General features: G+C 38.6%; 2 protein-coding genes across 2 annotated transcripts; one reads left to right on the top strand and one right to left on the bottom strand.

The window, feature by feature from the left end:
• Positions 1 to 1,284: 1,284 nt before the first annotated feature.
• Positions 1,285 to 2,277, top strand: LOC140835425 (uncharacterized). Its single transcript, XM_073200918.1, has one exon. It carries the CDS (start codon positions 1,285 to 1,287, stop codon positions 2,275 to 2,277), a length of 993 nt encoding a protein of 330 aa, XP_073057019.1.
• An 8,773-nt stretch (positions 2,278 to 11,050) lies between these two features.
• On the bottom strand, positions 11,051 to 13,702 carry LOC140833980 (flavanone 3-dioxygenase 2-like). Its single transcript, XM_073198533.1, has 4 exons — positions 13,239 to 13,702; positions 12,813 to 13,063; positions 11,570 to 11,891; positions 11,051 to 11,454 (listed from the first exon to the last, which is right to left on the bottom strand). Exons 1-4 carry the CDS (start codon positions 13,587 to 13,589, stop codon positions 11,215 to 11,217), a joined length of 1,164 nt encoding a protein of 387 aa, XP_073054634.1. The 5' UTR covers positions 13,590 to 13,702; the 3' UTR covers positions 11,051 to 11,214.
• Positions 13,703 to 14,009: the final 307 nt, after the last annotated feature.

The raw sequence follows: 14,009 nt of genomic DNA, 5'->3' as shown, positions 1-14,009 counted from the left end.
AAACCTGGAGAACAAAGGTTGGAACATTATTTAGTGGCTAAAGTTTTATCTTCGAAGATGGTGAATTGCGAGACTTTCAAGCAGCAAATGCCTCGCATATTAGTGGCTAAAGTTTTATCTTCGAAAACGGTTAATTGCAAGACTTTCAAGCAGCAAATGCCTCGCATATTACAGACCGTAAGACCGGTGGTTATTGGCACAGTGAGAAACAACGTCTTCATACTTGACTTCGATGCAGACCCTGATCGGAGGAGAGCTCTTCGAGGCGGGCCTGTGGAATTTCTTCGGTGACCTAATTATCTTCGCAGAGCCTCGCGGTTTACAAAACCCTCGAGACATGAATTTTGATAAAATCTCATTGTGGGTTCAGTGCTATAATTTACCACTGAGTTCATGCATAGGGATGTGTTGTATAAAGTCGGAAGCATTATAGGCGAAGTGGATGAGATCGACACTAATGAGAAAGGGGTTTGCTATGGGATGCTGTGCGAGAAAACGTATCTGCATTGAAGTAAAAAAGTCGCTGAAAAAGTCGATACGTGTGTCCACTAATCAGGCCAAAGAGGAAGTGATTGTAATCTTATCTTATGAGCGACTACCGGATTTCTGTTATAGCTATGGGCGTATTGGACATTTTTTCAGAGACTGTGGTCACAGCCCTGTGGACGGCAGGAATCTAGAGTTTGGGAGTTGGTTAAGAGCTCATCCTCTTAAGGGCGGGGCCAAGACTCGGAGATCTCCCACGGGAACTTCTCACACTAGTGGCGAGGAATACCTAAGTGGAGAGCCTTCAGCTAATAGTGGCAGCTTCTCCTGTGAGGTGGCTGTGAGGAGCACATTAAGAAATACTGGTCCTCGGGGACGAGAAGATATCATTCTGAAGGGAGGGGCCCCTACCAAGTTTACTCCTGACATATCTCACTCTACTGGGAAGCGGCTTGCTCCCACCTTGTCCATTACAGTCGCTGAGGAACCGAAGGAGAAACATCTCATTAGGCCGCTTGATCGGGAGGTCCAGCCACAACACGATTTGTGCGTGGTGGAGCATCCCAATTTTCTTGATTCAAAAATCCTAATGGTGGACAACAGCCTAAAGCGTTGGAAACGTCGCGCCCGGGCCCATGGAACACATCTTAGAAATCAAGGAAGTGGAGCATTGGAGAAAGGCAAGGAGAAAGTTAATGACGGAAGCTCTCCTAGTAAGAAATGCACTATTGAGGAGTCAGTATTTCCCTCGGCATGTTTTATAACGGCGGCGGTTGCTAAGAAACCCCGTCGATTCCAATGAGTTTCATTACTTGGAATGCTCGGGGGCTTGGGAACCAACGAGCATTTCGTGAATTAAAGCGACTTGTCGCGGAAAAGAGACCCTCCATCCTCTTCATATGTGAAACTAAGATGAGGGACTTTCAGTGTAGCTGGTGGAAGCATGTTCTGGGTTTTTCAGGGATGTTTGTGGTTAACTGTGATGGCAGAAGAGGCGGGTTGATGCTTTTTTGGAAAGAACCGTTGTGCGTCACTATTCACTCATATACATCGGGACATATTGACAGCATAATTCATCATGGGAATAAGAAGTGGAGATTCAATGGTTTCTATGGAAACCCAGAGACACAGAATAGACACCTTTCTTGGGCTCTTCTCCGCCGCCTGAGTTGTATGCCGGAATTTAAAGAGTATCCGTGGCTTGTAGGTGGCGATTTCAATAAAATTTGTTTTGACAGGGAAAAGCTCGGAGGAAATCCTCGACCTCTCTCCTACACCCGAGCGTTTCGAGAAGTTCTTAATGCTTGCTCGCTCCCGGACCTTCACGGCACTGGTGAGTATTTCACTTGGGTTAACCGTCGTTCTTCTGATGATATCATTTTTGAGAGACTTGACCGTCTAGTGGCTACACTTGGTTGGCGGCTGCTATACCCAGCAGATCGGGTTTGCTCCCTTGAGTTTTACCACTCGGACCATAGGCCCCTACTTCTCGACCTTAGAGGCCAGCTACAGTCAGCTCCTCAACCAAATCATTTGGTCAGGTTCGAACAACATTGGGTGACGGAGACGGACTTCAAAGATGTGGTCCGTATGGGGTGGAATAAAAGTGACCAAGCCGTTACATTCCCTGACCGAATCAAAGGTTGCAAGGAGAATTTGAGAAAGTGGGTTGGAAATAGGTTTGGTAAACTTCCCAAACAAATTCAAGGAAAGCGTAAAAATCTGAATTACTTGAGAACTCATGATCGGTGGCACACCTCAGTCGCTCGTATCTCCGAGCTTGAGCGATAGGTGGAGATGTTGGCGACGAAAGACGAGATATATTGGAAGCAAAGAAGTAGGGTTAACTGGCTTAAGCATGGCGATAGAAACTCTAAATATTTTCATGCTTCTGCGGCGGCTAGGAGATCTAGAAATCACATTACTGGTCTTGTCTCAGCCCATGGGGACTAGTGCACAGAAATGAGTAACATGGCTGAGACTGTGGAGGACTACTTTTCTCACCTGTTTCTATCTGATAATCTTGCAGAAAATGATAGAAACCAGATCCTGGACTGTGTGAAGGAGACAATTGATGACCACACAAATTCAATTCTATGTAATCTATTCACAGTGGCTGAAGTGAAGAAGGCGATGTTTGACTTGCATCAAGACAAAGCCCCAGGACCAGATGGTATGCCTGCTTTTTTCTTTCAAAAATTTTGGGATGTGATAGGCGAAGATATCTCGGAAGCCATATTAAACATACTCAATGAGGGTGAGGCTCTTGAGGACTGGAATGACACAATAATTACTCTTATACCGAAGACTCCGAGTCCAATGACTATGAAAGACTTCCGGCCCATTAGTCACTGCAATGTCTGCTATAAAGTAGTTGCTTGGTGTTTGACAAATAGGTTCAGACCTATTCTTAAGAATACAGTGAATGAATTCCAGAGTGCATTCGTGCCTGGCAGATTGATATCAGATAACATCATTCTCAGTTTTGAAACATTACACTGGATTAGAAGCAGAAAACAGGGCCAGAAAGGTTATGGTGCACTGAATCTTGACATGAGTAAGGCCTACGATAGAGTGGAATGGGGTTTTCTTGAAGGAATGATGCTCCGGTTGGGATTTTCACCTATTTGGGTGGAGAAAATTATGCGGTGTTGCAAACTGTTCGATACTCCTTCTCCTTAAATGGTGAAATCATTGAAAATGTCAGACCAGACCGAGGTTTAAGACATGGAGACCTTTTTTCCCCATATTTATTTGTCTTGTGTGCTCATGGTTTATCTTCTGCTCTCATATCTCTTGAACAATGCAGGCTATTAACAGGAGTTCGGATTGCCTCATCTTGCCCAACCATTACTCACCTGTTCTTTGCAAGCCTTCTCTTTTTTAGAGCGACAATGGCAGACTATGAGGCTATCCGGAACTGCTTATCTTCTTATGAGAAGGCCTCAGGACAACTGATTAACTTTGAGAAATCCTCGCTCTCTTTTAGCCCGAATACCGATGCGCAACTGGCAGAAAATATTAAGTCAAGACTGGCCATTTCGTTAGTGCACGGGCATGAGGTCTATCTTGGACTCCCAGTGTTCTCTACTAGAAGCAAGAGACTACAGTTCAGATATCTTGTGGAGAGAGTTGTGAAATGAATACAAGGTTGGGGCAACAAAAATTTTTCAGTGGGGGGGTAAGGAGATTTTGATAAAATCGGTGCTGCAGGCAATACCCCCCTATGCTATGTCCTGTTTTCGAATCCCGAAGTCGGTTTGTGAAGAGATAGAGCGTGAATGCTCAAATTTCTGGTGGCGTGTTGGGGAGGGAAAGAGACGAATGCATTGGAAATCTTGGAAAGCACTATGCCAGCCAAAGTGTATAGGTAGGTTGGGTTTTCGACACCTTGAAACGTTTAATAAGGCATTGTTGGCAAAACAGATATGGCGTATATTATTAAATCCGAGATCATTAGTGGGCCGTGTGCTTAAAGCTAGATATTTCAGGCACCAAGATATTATGGAGGCCGGCCTTGGCAGCAACCCATCGTACCTCTGGAGGTCATTGTTATGGAGTCGCTCTTTACTGGATATCGAGCTGTGTTGGCATGTGGGCAACGACGCAAAAAATAAACCTGGTTGGGGATAGATGGATTCCGATATCAAAAGGCATAATTTCTCAGTCTCCGAGTCTAGACAACAGAAAGGTTCAGGACCTTATTGATAATGGGAGCTGGAAGGTATCTGTCGTACAACAGCTCTTTTCCCCTCATCTGGTGCATGATATATGGGCTATTCCTCTACTAGCGACGCCACATGAGGAAACTGATTCTGGTTATTCGATGCTCAAGGCAAATATACAGTCCGAGAAGGGTATAAGGCAACTTCAGGATTCTATGATCCACCATTGTCTAGTTCGAGCATTACAATGAAAAGCTGGTGGAACTTCCTCTGGGCTCTTTCGCTTCCGCCGAAAGTCAAGATATTCTGCTGGAGAGTGATACATAATATAATTCCCACGGAAAGAAACTTGCAGACTCATCATGTTCCAGTAGCAAATGTGTGCCTGCTGTGTCAGGGGAGTCGGGACTCTACGGGCCACTCTTTATTCCTATGTGCAGCCATAAAGTATTGTTGGAAAGAAAATTGTTTCCGGCCGCTCTTGAAATGGGTCTGCCACCTGGAAATGTTCGATATCTTCTTGTGGATGAACGATAAGCTTAGCAAGAAAGAGTTTGAATTGTTTGCTATGCATACTTGGGCGACGTGGAGTGAAAGATTGCGGTTGATTCACAAGAGTCATGGGAGATTGGAAATTACTAATACAGGTTGGAGTGAAACCCTGCTGCATGATTTTCAACTGGCTCAAGTAGCTCTATCGACATTGCCTGTTGATATACAGTGCTCATCCCCTGCCGTGTGGGTGCCGCCAACAGAATATAAGCTCCGATTGGATGTTGATGCGGCCTATAATGAGGAATCTAACAGCTGTGCTATTGGAGGAGTGGTGAGGAATCACGAGGGACAACTAGTAGTAGTTCTTGGACGGAAGATTGACATGCCCCAGTCGGTTTTATACGCCGAACTTATTGCTATTCGCGAGGGCTTAAAATTGGCTCAACTGCATAACTTACAGATTCATCAATGTTGCCTCAGATTTTCTCCTTGTCGTGCAAGCAGTCACAAGGACGGAAGAGAACCTTAGCTATTCAGGTTCTATTGCTTCAGATATCAAATTTCTATTGAATTCTCGAAACAACATTTCACTTTTTCATGTTCGTCGATCGGCAAATGTGGCAGCCCATTCGATAGCTGCTTTTGTTATTTCTTCCAACTCTCAATTTGTATGGGAGATTGGAGCTTTTCCCTTATGGTTGATTTATCTTGTAACTAAGGACATCTTGGCTATGAAATAATTACAAGTGTTAACCGTAAAAAAAAAAGATTTGTTATAATTTTGATATTTATGATAAGATATCTAGATATTATACTATAGTTCAGATGAATTTGTTTCCTAATTAAATTTTTATTTCCATATTTGTGTAGAAGTCTATACAAGGAAGAAAATCTAGGGCAAATGAAGTCTCTTATTATTTTTGCTACGTGCGTATTGTTTTCTGGACTTGAAGGAAATCAGTGAAACACAGCAGGAAGAGCAACGAATTAAATCGGAGAATTAATAAAAGCTAAAGTCAATGCGTATTATTTTGTTATCGTGAAGTGTTGGAGACACTTGAAGAAAAAAATTTGTATAAAGTGTTGGTTGAATAGTTATTTGAGGCTCCGAGTTTTGACGATACAGTTGTTGCATCCATGATTTTGTTATTGTTAATTTGGGATTCAACAAGAACTGATTATTTTGTTAACTAATTACAATTTTCTAATTAATATTTCATGTAGTATTGATTTTGTGAACTAATTACGATTTTCTAATGAATAATTTGCCAAGAGGCACCATACAAATTTTTATACTCGTGCATGATTTATTTTGTCTTATGTTATTTATTAAAATTTATTTGTGTGTTGAATTAATATATTTCACTGCATGTTGTGAATATGTGTGACAACACCTTCACATCACCTACACACAATCTTAGTATTTTTGTACTTTAATGTTAAAAAAATAGCTCAATTGATATCAGAGCATACTCTTGATATATTAAGTATGATTCTGGTTTTTTTTTAAATAGGTAAAAATACAATGAACGTCATATCTGTCAACACTAATTTTCGACCGCGCTTTGGATGGATCCAATTATGATATTTGGAAAGTAAAAATTAGGCTATACATTAAATTCATAGAAGAAAGAGCATGAAAACATGTTTTTAGATGGTTACTCTCTACCAAGAATTGTGGATGCAGTTGATGATAGTTTCAACAAACCAGATAGTGCATTGACAACTGATGAAGTACAAACTTCGAATTTCAACTCAAAAGCACTCAAAACATGGTTCACGGGGGATGGTTCGTTGTTCACGAGGGTATTTTAGGATGAAAAACTAAGTTTAAAACTTGGGGTTAAAACATAAAGTTTTGAATTTATTCGGGTTTAAAACGTTTCACGGTTTAATTATTAAGTCGATTAAATCGAAAGGTTCGAGTTTACGTCTAAAAAAATATTAGAAGTCAAATTTAAGATTATATGATGCTATGTGATAGGCTCGAGTCAATAAAAGTAAGAGAAAATCAAAATTGAGAAGTTCAAGTTCCAAGGGTAAAATAGTTACTTTACGTTTTGGGTAGTTCGAATGGTCCGGAAGTTTATCAAAGAATCATAATACATGCTCACTACAAGAAAAACGGGCTACGACAACGGATTTTATCCGTTGTCGTAGCCTTTTAAAAACTGTTGTAATTGAGGGTGTTGTTGAAAGTCCGTTCAACGACAACGGTTTTTACCCGTTGTGGTAGGTAGCATTTGCGACGGTATATAAAACCGTCGCTAAATCCATTCGCGACGGTTTTAATCATAACCGTCGCTAAATTTAGCGACGGCCTACATATAAAAGCCGTCGCTAAATTTAGCGACGACCTACATATAACAACCGTCGCTAAATTTAGCGATGATCAGCATATAAAAACCGTCGTCGTCGTAACATTTAGCGACGATCTTTAATCATGCATTCCGTCGCTAATTTGTTTCGAAAAATAAAAAAATTCTTTTAATAATTTAATAAATCTAAAAGAAACTAACAATCGAAATTATAATCGTGTAAAATAGAAAAATTTTAAGTGTTTTAAATGTAAGAGAAAAATTTTAAGTGTTGTGAAAGGATAAAATTGTGTATGAGAAAAATTTTAAGTGTTGTGTGAAGTGATAAAATTGTGTATGAGAGAAAAATTTTAAGTGTTGTGTGAAGTGATAAAAATGTGTATGAGAGAAAAATTTTAAGTATTGTGTGAAGTGATAAAAATGTGTATGAGAGAAAAATTTTAAGTGTGGTGTGAAGTGATAAAAATGTGTATGAGAAAAAAATTTAAGTGTTGTGTGAAGTGTTAAATTGTGTATGAGAGATAAGTGTTGTGAAGTAGTGAGAAAAATTTTAAGTGTTGTGAAAGAAAATGGAGTGGAACGCGGGTATTTATAGTGAGTTGGCGACGGTTTGTTGTTAAACTGTCGCCAAAATTTAAATTAGCGACGGTTTGGATTTTATTGTCGCGAAATTTAGCGACAGGTTTTGAAATACTGTCGCATGTTTTAATTTGACAACGGTTGCAATTCACACCGTCGCGAAATATTGCGACGGTGTTTTAAAAACCGTTGCTAAATTTAGCGACGGATAACATTAAACCGTTGCTAATTTTAAACATGCGACGGTTTGATGTAAAACAGTCGCTATAATTAGCGACTGTTTATTCAAACCCGTCGCTGATCTTGATGGAGCGACGGTTAATGTCAAACCGTCGCTAATTTTAGCGACGGTTGTTTGAAATTCCGTCGCTAAATTTGACAACGTCTTCCCCTACCGTTGTTATTTGTCCAAACACCACGCTACTCGACAACGGTTTCTTAAAGCCGTTGTCTATTTTCCAAAAAAACACGCTAATAGACAACGGTTCTATGAACGTTGTCATTGACCCTAAAACCGTTGTCTTTGACCCCCCAAAGACAACAGTTGTTTAAAACCGTTGTCTTTGGCACCTCAAAGACAACGGTTTTAAAAAACCGTTGTCTTTGATCCCCAAAAGACAACGGTTTTGGCTAAAACTGTTGTTAAAAACTCTACGACAACGGTTTTGCACAAAAACCGTTGTCGTATGTGTATTGTTGTATGACGTTTTTCTTGTAGTGACTAAATGATATTTTAAAATATTCATGATGAAAATATGATATTTTTATGATATATGCAAATGCTATAAGATTTCTCCCAAAAAAATGTTATTTTACGATTTTTGAAGGATACGATATTTTATAAATAAAAGGAAAAGAAAAATATTTTGAAGGATGTGAATTGATTATGGCATAAATGATATGATTGAGGATATCATGAGGGAAAAGGCCCTAAAGGGAGCTTGACAATCATATTTCCATATTTGGCCAAGACCCAGTTACGAGAGTTGCTGACGTCTCGCCCCCAGGTAGTTGGTGTAGCTAGATTGATTCAATGTCATTTGGGTAATAATGGACCGTCTTATTAAGTCAACATATTTACTACCAGTAAAGACGTCTTTCTCCATGATGCAGTATGCAGAGCTGTATATTCAAGAGATAGTCAGACTGCCTAGATTATAGTTTCCATAGCTTCAGACAGAGAAACACGATTCTCTTCATCATTCTAGAAGAGTTTGCATGCAGCCTTGGGGACCAAGCTACTGTTCAGCACAAACATTTCATCTCCAGACAGACGGTCAGTCTGAGAGAGTTATACAGATTCTAGAGGATCTACTCTGAGCATGGGTGATCGATTTCCAAGGGAGTTGAGAATCGAAGTTACCTCTAGTGGAGTTCACGTATGGCAACAACTATCAGTCATCCATAGGAATGGCTCCATACAAGGCACTTTACGGAAGGAAATTTAGATTGCCAATCCATTGAGACGAGGTAGGAGAAAGAGCTGCGATGGGACCCAAACTAGTTCAGCACACCATGGATTTGGTCGCCAAGATCCGAGACAGGATGAAGACTACTCAGAGCCGACAGAAAAGCTACGTTGATAGAAGAAGACGGGATCTCGGGTTTGCAGTCGGTGGCCACGTGTTTGTGAAAATAGTACCTATGAAGGATGTTATGAGATTTGACAAGAAAAGAAAAATCTCATGTGTAGTCTCACTCATGAAAGGATTATTCCGATTCAACAAGGTAGGGAAACAAATCCAAGATATGTTAGACAATTCGCGATTCTAGTAAAACTAGTAACCTTAGCATATAGACCGCATTGCAACTAAATATTTCAACAAACCACAGTTTTTCACATTCCAAAATATATTACTAACTCGATCCATATTTTTTTAGTCGAACCATTACTAATAGAAGGAAAATTAAACGAAGAACTGAAATACGAAAAAGTCTTTATCCATGTAGTGTACATTGAAGATCAGGTACTAAGACGATGCTCCATTTCATACATCAAAGTAATGGCTATCATACCGAAAGAGAAGTGACATGGGAGCTAGAAGAGAAAGTGTGCATCCAATGCCCTTATTTTGTAGGACCAAGAAAAAACAACTTTCAAGGACAAAACTTCCAATAAGGAGGATGTGATGTGTGACTTGGATTTTTTGATGCACAAATCACCTCAATGAACTCAAAATTTACAAACTTAAAAGTCTCATATGATTGCTATTCATGAACATGAAATCGTTAGCTCATGGGCTCGATATTTCAGCTCAAAAAGTTCATAAATTATTATTTTAATAATCAAAATGCAGCTACCATTTTGAGCTAAGAGTAAAAAAAAAGTGTATTAATTAAGTGGCTTTTTAGATGATCTAGGTGACTCCTAAAAATACAACTTTGACCACTATTATCATCCAATGCAAGGTTCCTTTGACTTCCCTTGATCTACCACTTTGTACCCCATAATCACCTTGCACATTCTGAAAAAATGACAAACCAAAATCCTGCACCAAACAATAAATTTATCCCCCTTTGAGCAAGAAAAAGCTGTCATTTTCTAGCGACTATTCTGCCAATCTCGAAGTGTTTTATGAGAAGAACTTATGTCCAAACTTGATAGGTCTAGTAGAGAGAAAACCTAAGCAAGGTTCCATCCATGTTCTAGTTTGGTGCGACACCTAATTAAAGCAATGGTTGTACACATTTTGATCCAAAAACAGTAAATAGGTTTATATATGTTTTAAAATCTATTTATGTTTTAAATTCGACCGAATCACCATATGTTTTGTTATTCTTTGCTTCATTTGCTTTCTACTCATTATGTTCCAATTTGTTATGCTCATCTCATCATGCTGCGAATTTGAAAAACAATGTTATGATTCGAATTAAAAGTGAAAGGAATTTCTAAAGTCTGATAAGTTTTGTTATGACTCCCACACAGTGGATATAAAACCATGATATTGACCACACACGGTGTGTATAAAATCGTGGTATGGCCTCACCTCATATAGGAGTAACATATTGGGGAAAATGACCAGTAACCATGATGAGATGAATTTCACTTATATATATGTTTCTGTTATAATATGATATATTTATTAGTTAAGCTTTGAAATCTGTCTATTCTGAGTTTTGACCTCTGTTGCGACGCCTCCCACTTGATGAATATTTCCCAGAATACTCACCCTTTACTTTTCTCCCCATATAAAGATGATGAACATGTGGACAAGGAAGAACAGTTGTTCCAGGGATGGTGAGGAAGCACTTAGTTCGAGGATCGAGTTTCCATTTTAATTAAGTGGTAATTTGATTCCGCATTTCAGTATGTTTTTGTGAATCAAGTCTACTTCCTCACTCTTTTGATTATCCATTGTAAAGACAACAATCTTTTATGAAATAGACTAGTTTGGTTATTTGATTTGCTATGATGCTTATTGTTTTCAAAGAAAATTGTTAAATACTGATAGTGTCATGAACTCCGGTCATGGGGCGTGACATCAATAATAATGAAATAAATATATAAAAATACTATTTATGAAATAAAGCAGCCAAGTTTTACATAATCAGTCTACAACACACGGAAATTTATTGGAATCAAAATATATACAACATCACAAGGCCAATTGCTTGGCTACACACTACTGAATGCCAACAGTACCTTATGTGCTCAAATTGCCTCAAAAGCTTCAGATCTTTAATTTCTCCAATGCATTCTTCCCTCGACTAGTGATACTTTGTTGGAGTTTGACATAATCTTTATATGTGACAGACCGGTATTGGCCGTCGGTCTCGTTAACCAACGGGGCTGCGGGCTTAACAATCGTAGACATTTCGGGCCCGTGACCTACGGCCACCGAAATCCTGGTTTTGTGCTGGTTCACCGTCGCTCGATGCTCGATACTCTTATACCTTCCATTGCTCAGTATCTGTAGAGATGATATACAAACCACATATACAATTTTAGAAAAATTCAAAATAAAATATGAGACTATATATCGCTGGTACTGATCCCATCACTTCTCGTAGTAATTACATGCTAACCTCCAAATAATCTCCGACGTTGACGACAAATGTGTGTGGGACATCATGGACAGAAACCCATGCACCGTCATGTTTGATTTGTAATCCCTCCACTCCATTTTCCATCAAGATTGTTATCCCACCATGATCAGAATGAGCTGCAAGCCCTAAGGTCTTGTTCGGCTCGGGGCACGGCGGGTAGTAGTTGCAAGCAAGGATTTGGACTCCTTCCCCAAGTGATCTCTCAAAGTAGTCTTCCTCTAGTCCTAAACTTTGGGATATGGCACCACCTAGCTTCATTGTCAACTTCCATATTTCCACTAAATATGCCTTTGCAACATCTCTAAAATCACATATGAAAGAAGATTAGTAATGCATGCAAATCTTATGATTTGATTTAATTTATAAGTATTTTGATAACATAATTTGATTCCTTAAAACCATTTTTTATTTTACTTATTTGATCCCATACAACATAATGTACTTATCTCAAGGCTTAGTAGAGGTACATAGAATTTTAGTTAATTAGCTTTTATTTTTTTATAAATATATAAAAGTCCGTTTCCTGGAAACTAAATAAAATAGTAAATCTAATTGATACAAAAAAAATATTTATTGTACAAAAAATTAATTCCAATAATCAAAATAGTACATTTAAAGATTTAAAACATCTACACTAAAATAACGCGATTTCTACACCAAATACAATATTCATCTTCAACCCATTTACTTTAAATCTTAAATAAAAAAGAATATTCTCAAAATATTCTTTTTATTTACATATATTAATTATTATATTAAATATTTGTAATAAATACAAATAAAAAAATAAAAAAGAAAAGCGCAGAGGAATTGGCGCAGAGGCGCAGCGCAACCCTCATTGGGTGGAAAAAAGTTGCACCAAAATGGTGTTTTTGGTGTAGCTTTGGAGATGGTTTGCGTGACTTGAAATTTAATCATGTCTGACGACATAACGTGCATGTTACGGTATAAACAAAAACCTCACAATTCGCCTTATTTTTTGAAAAAAATAATTGGAGTTCCAACGTAAAAGTGAAAAAACTCGAGTTACCAACACGATCTTGGTTCTTATAAGTTCCTATTAAATTTGGTCGAAAATTAATGATTTGACAATAAATATGATTGATTGACTGACGGGTCCCATGTCATATATATTAACATAAAGAGAAACTAGAACTAAAAGAAAAAAGTTATTGCATTAAACTCTAATTTAATTAGAAGAACCAAAAACCCAAAAATTAACCTGTAGTGAGGTGGGTTGTCTGGCCAGAGCTTGAAAATACTATTTGGAAATGGATGACCATAATGCCTCAAATAATCCCTCCAGTGAAGCTTATGCGCCAATGGTGTGTTCAGGCTGGTCCCATATCTCACCGGACTCAACACATCCTCTGAATAATATTTCATTTTTTCCTCCAAACTCAGCCCAAAGAATTCTTCGATAACTTCAAACATCTCCGAGATCAGTTTCTCATCAATCCCATGATCTTTGACCTAAATAAAATTTTAAAAAATTTAGTCTAGGCATTGCCCCAATCCCAATGATCAAACATGTAAAATATATATTTTTTCCTGCATTGATTTTTCAAAAATTTGTAGTCACCGCTTAATCAATTTTTTTCCTGCATACGTAAAGAGCAAAGAATATAAATGCAGACATATTGCTCACCCTAAAGAACCCCCACTCAACACAGGCATCGCCAATCGCTTTGATGGTTGCCGCCTTCTGTTCCGCGGATCCATCTAGCCCGCTCAGATCGATCGTCGGAATGTCGGAACCGGCAGCAGCGTCCATCGGATTCTGATCCAACTTCAGAACGAATTCCGGTGGCAGCTTCTGCAGGTGAGGCGCTGATTCAAGAAGACTCTTCACCCCTTTTCTATAGTCGAAACCACCGCCGTTTTCATGGCCACGATGACGAGAGGAAGTGATTGAGTTAATCTTCTCAGTTTCCGAAGATGAGCATTTCAACTCCATTCGGAAATGCATAAAAGTTTTAAGGAATGCCGCTGTTGACATGATGATTCAAGGTATGGACGTGTTTTGCATGGAAGCAGGCGTGGGACTCCTGACTAAGGACAAATGGCTGGCTGGCTGGCTGGCGTAGGTACACACCCGTATGCCCAAATAAATAAATCTGTGCATATCTTACTTTATTCTAATTTTGGTCCTTAATATAATCAAAATTCCAATTAATTCCACTAAATTGATTTTCTTGTTAAAGGGAAAGTTTCAAAAACTGTGACCCAATCTGTCGTCAAAATTCAGTCTTAACTCTAATAAGTTTTTTGTCAAAAATGATTCATTTTATTTTCTAGTGTTGAAAAATAATATTTAAAATGTGTGTATTAAATATTTGAATGTTGAATATTTGAATGTTGAAAATAAGAGTTGTAAATATTGAAAATTAGTGTGTGATGATGTAGGTAATGATGTATT

The sequence above is a fragment of the Primulina eburnea genome, chromosome 6, assembly GCF_022965805.1.
Source record: "Primulina eburnea isolate SZY01 chromosome 6, ASM2296580v1, whole genome shotgun sequence".
Classification (NCBI taxonomy): Eukaryota; Viridiplantae; Streptophyta; class Magnoliopsida; order Lamiales; family Gesneriaceae; genus Primulina; species Primulina eburnea.
The sequence above is the reverse complement of the archived record's forward strand: the minus strand, read 5'-3'. Positions and strand labels throughout refer to the sequence as shown.

Coding starts and splice junctions, on each gene's coding strand:
- LOC140835425 (XM_073200918.1), top strand. CDS start 1,285: ATGAGTTTCATTACTTGGAATGCTCGGGGGCTTGGGAACCAACGAGCA.
- LOC140833980 (XM_073198533.1), bottom strand. CDS start 13,589: ATGTCAACAGCGGCATTCCTTAAAACTTTTATGCATTTCCGAATGGAG. Junction 11,892..12,812: donor GACAACCCACCTCACTACAG/GTTAATTTTTGG, acceptor ATGTGATTTTAG/AGATGTTGCAAAGGCATATT. Junction 11,455..11,569: donor ACGTCGGAGATTATTTGGAG/GTTAGCATGTAA, acceptor TCATCTCTACAG/ATACTGAGCAATGGAAGGTA.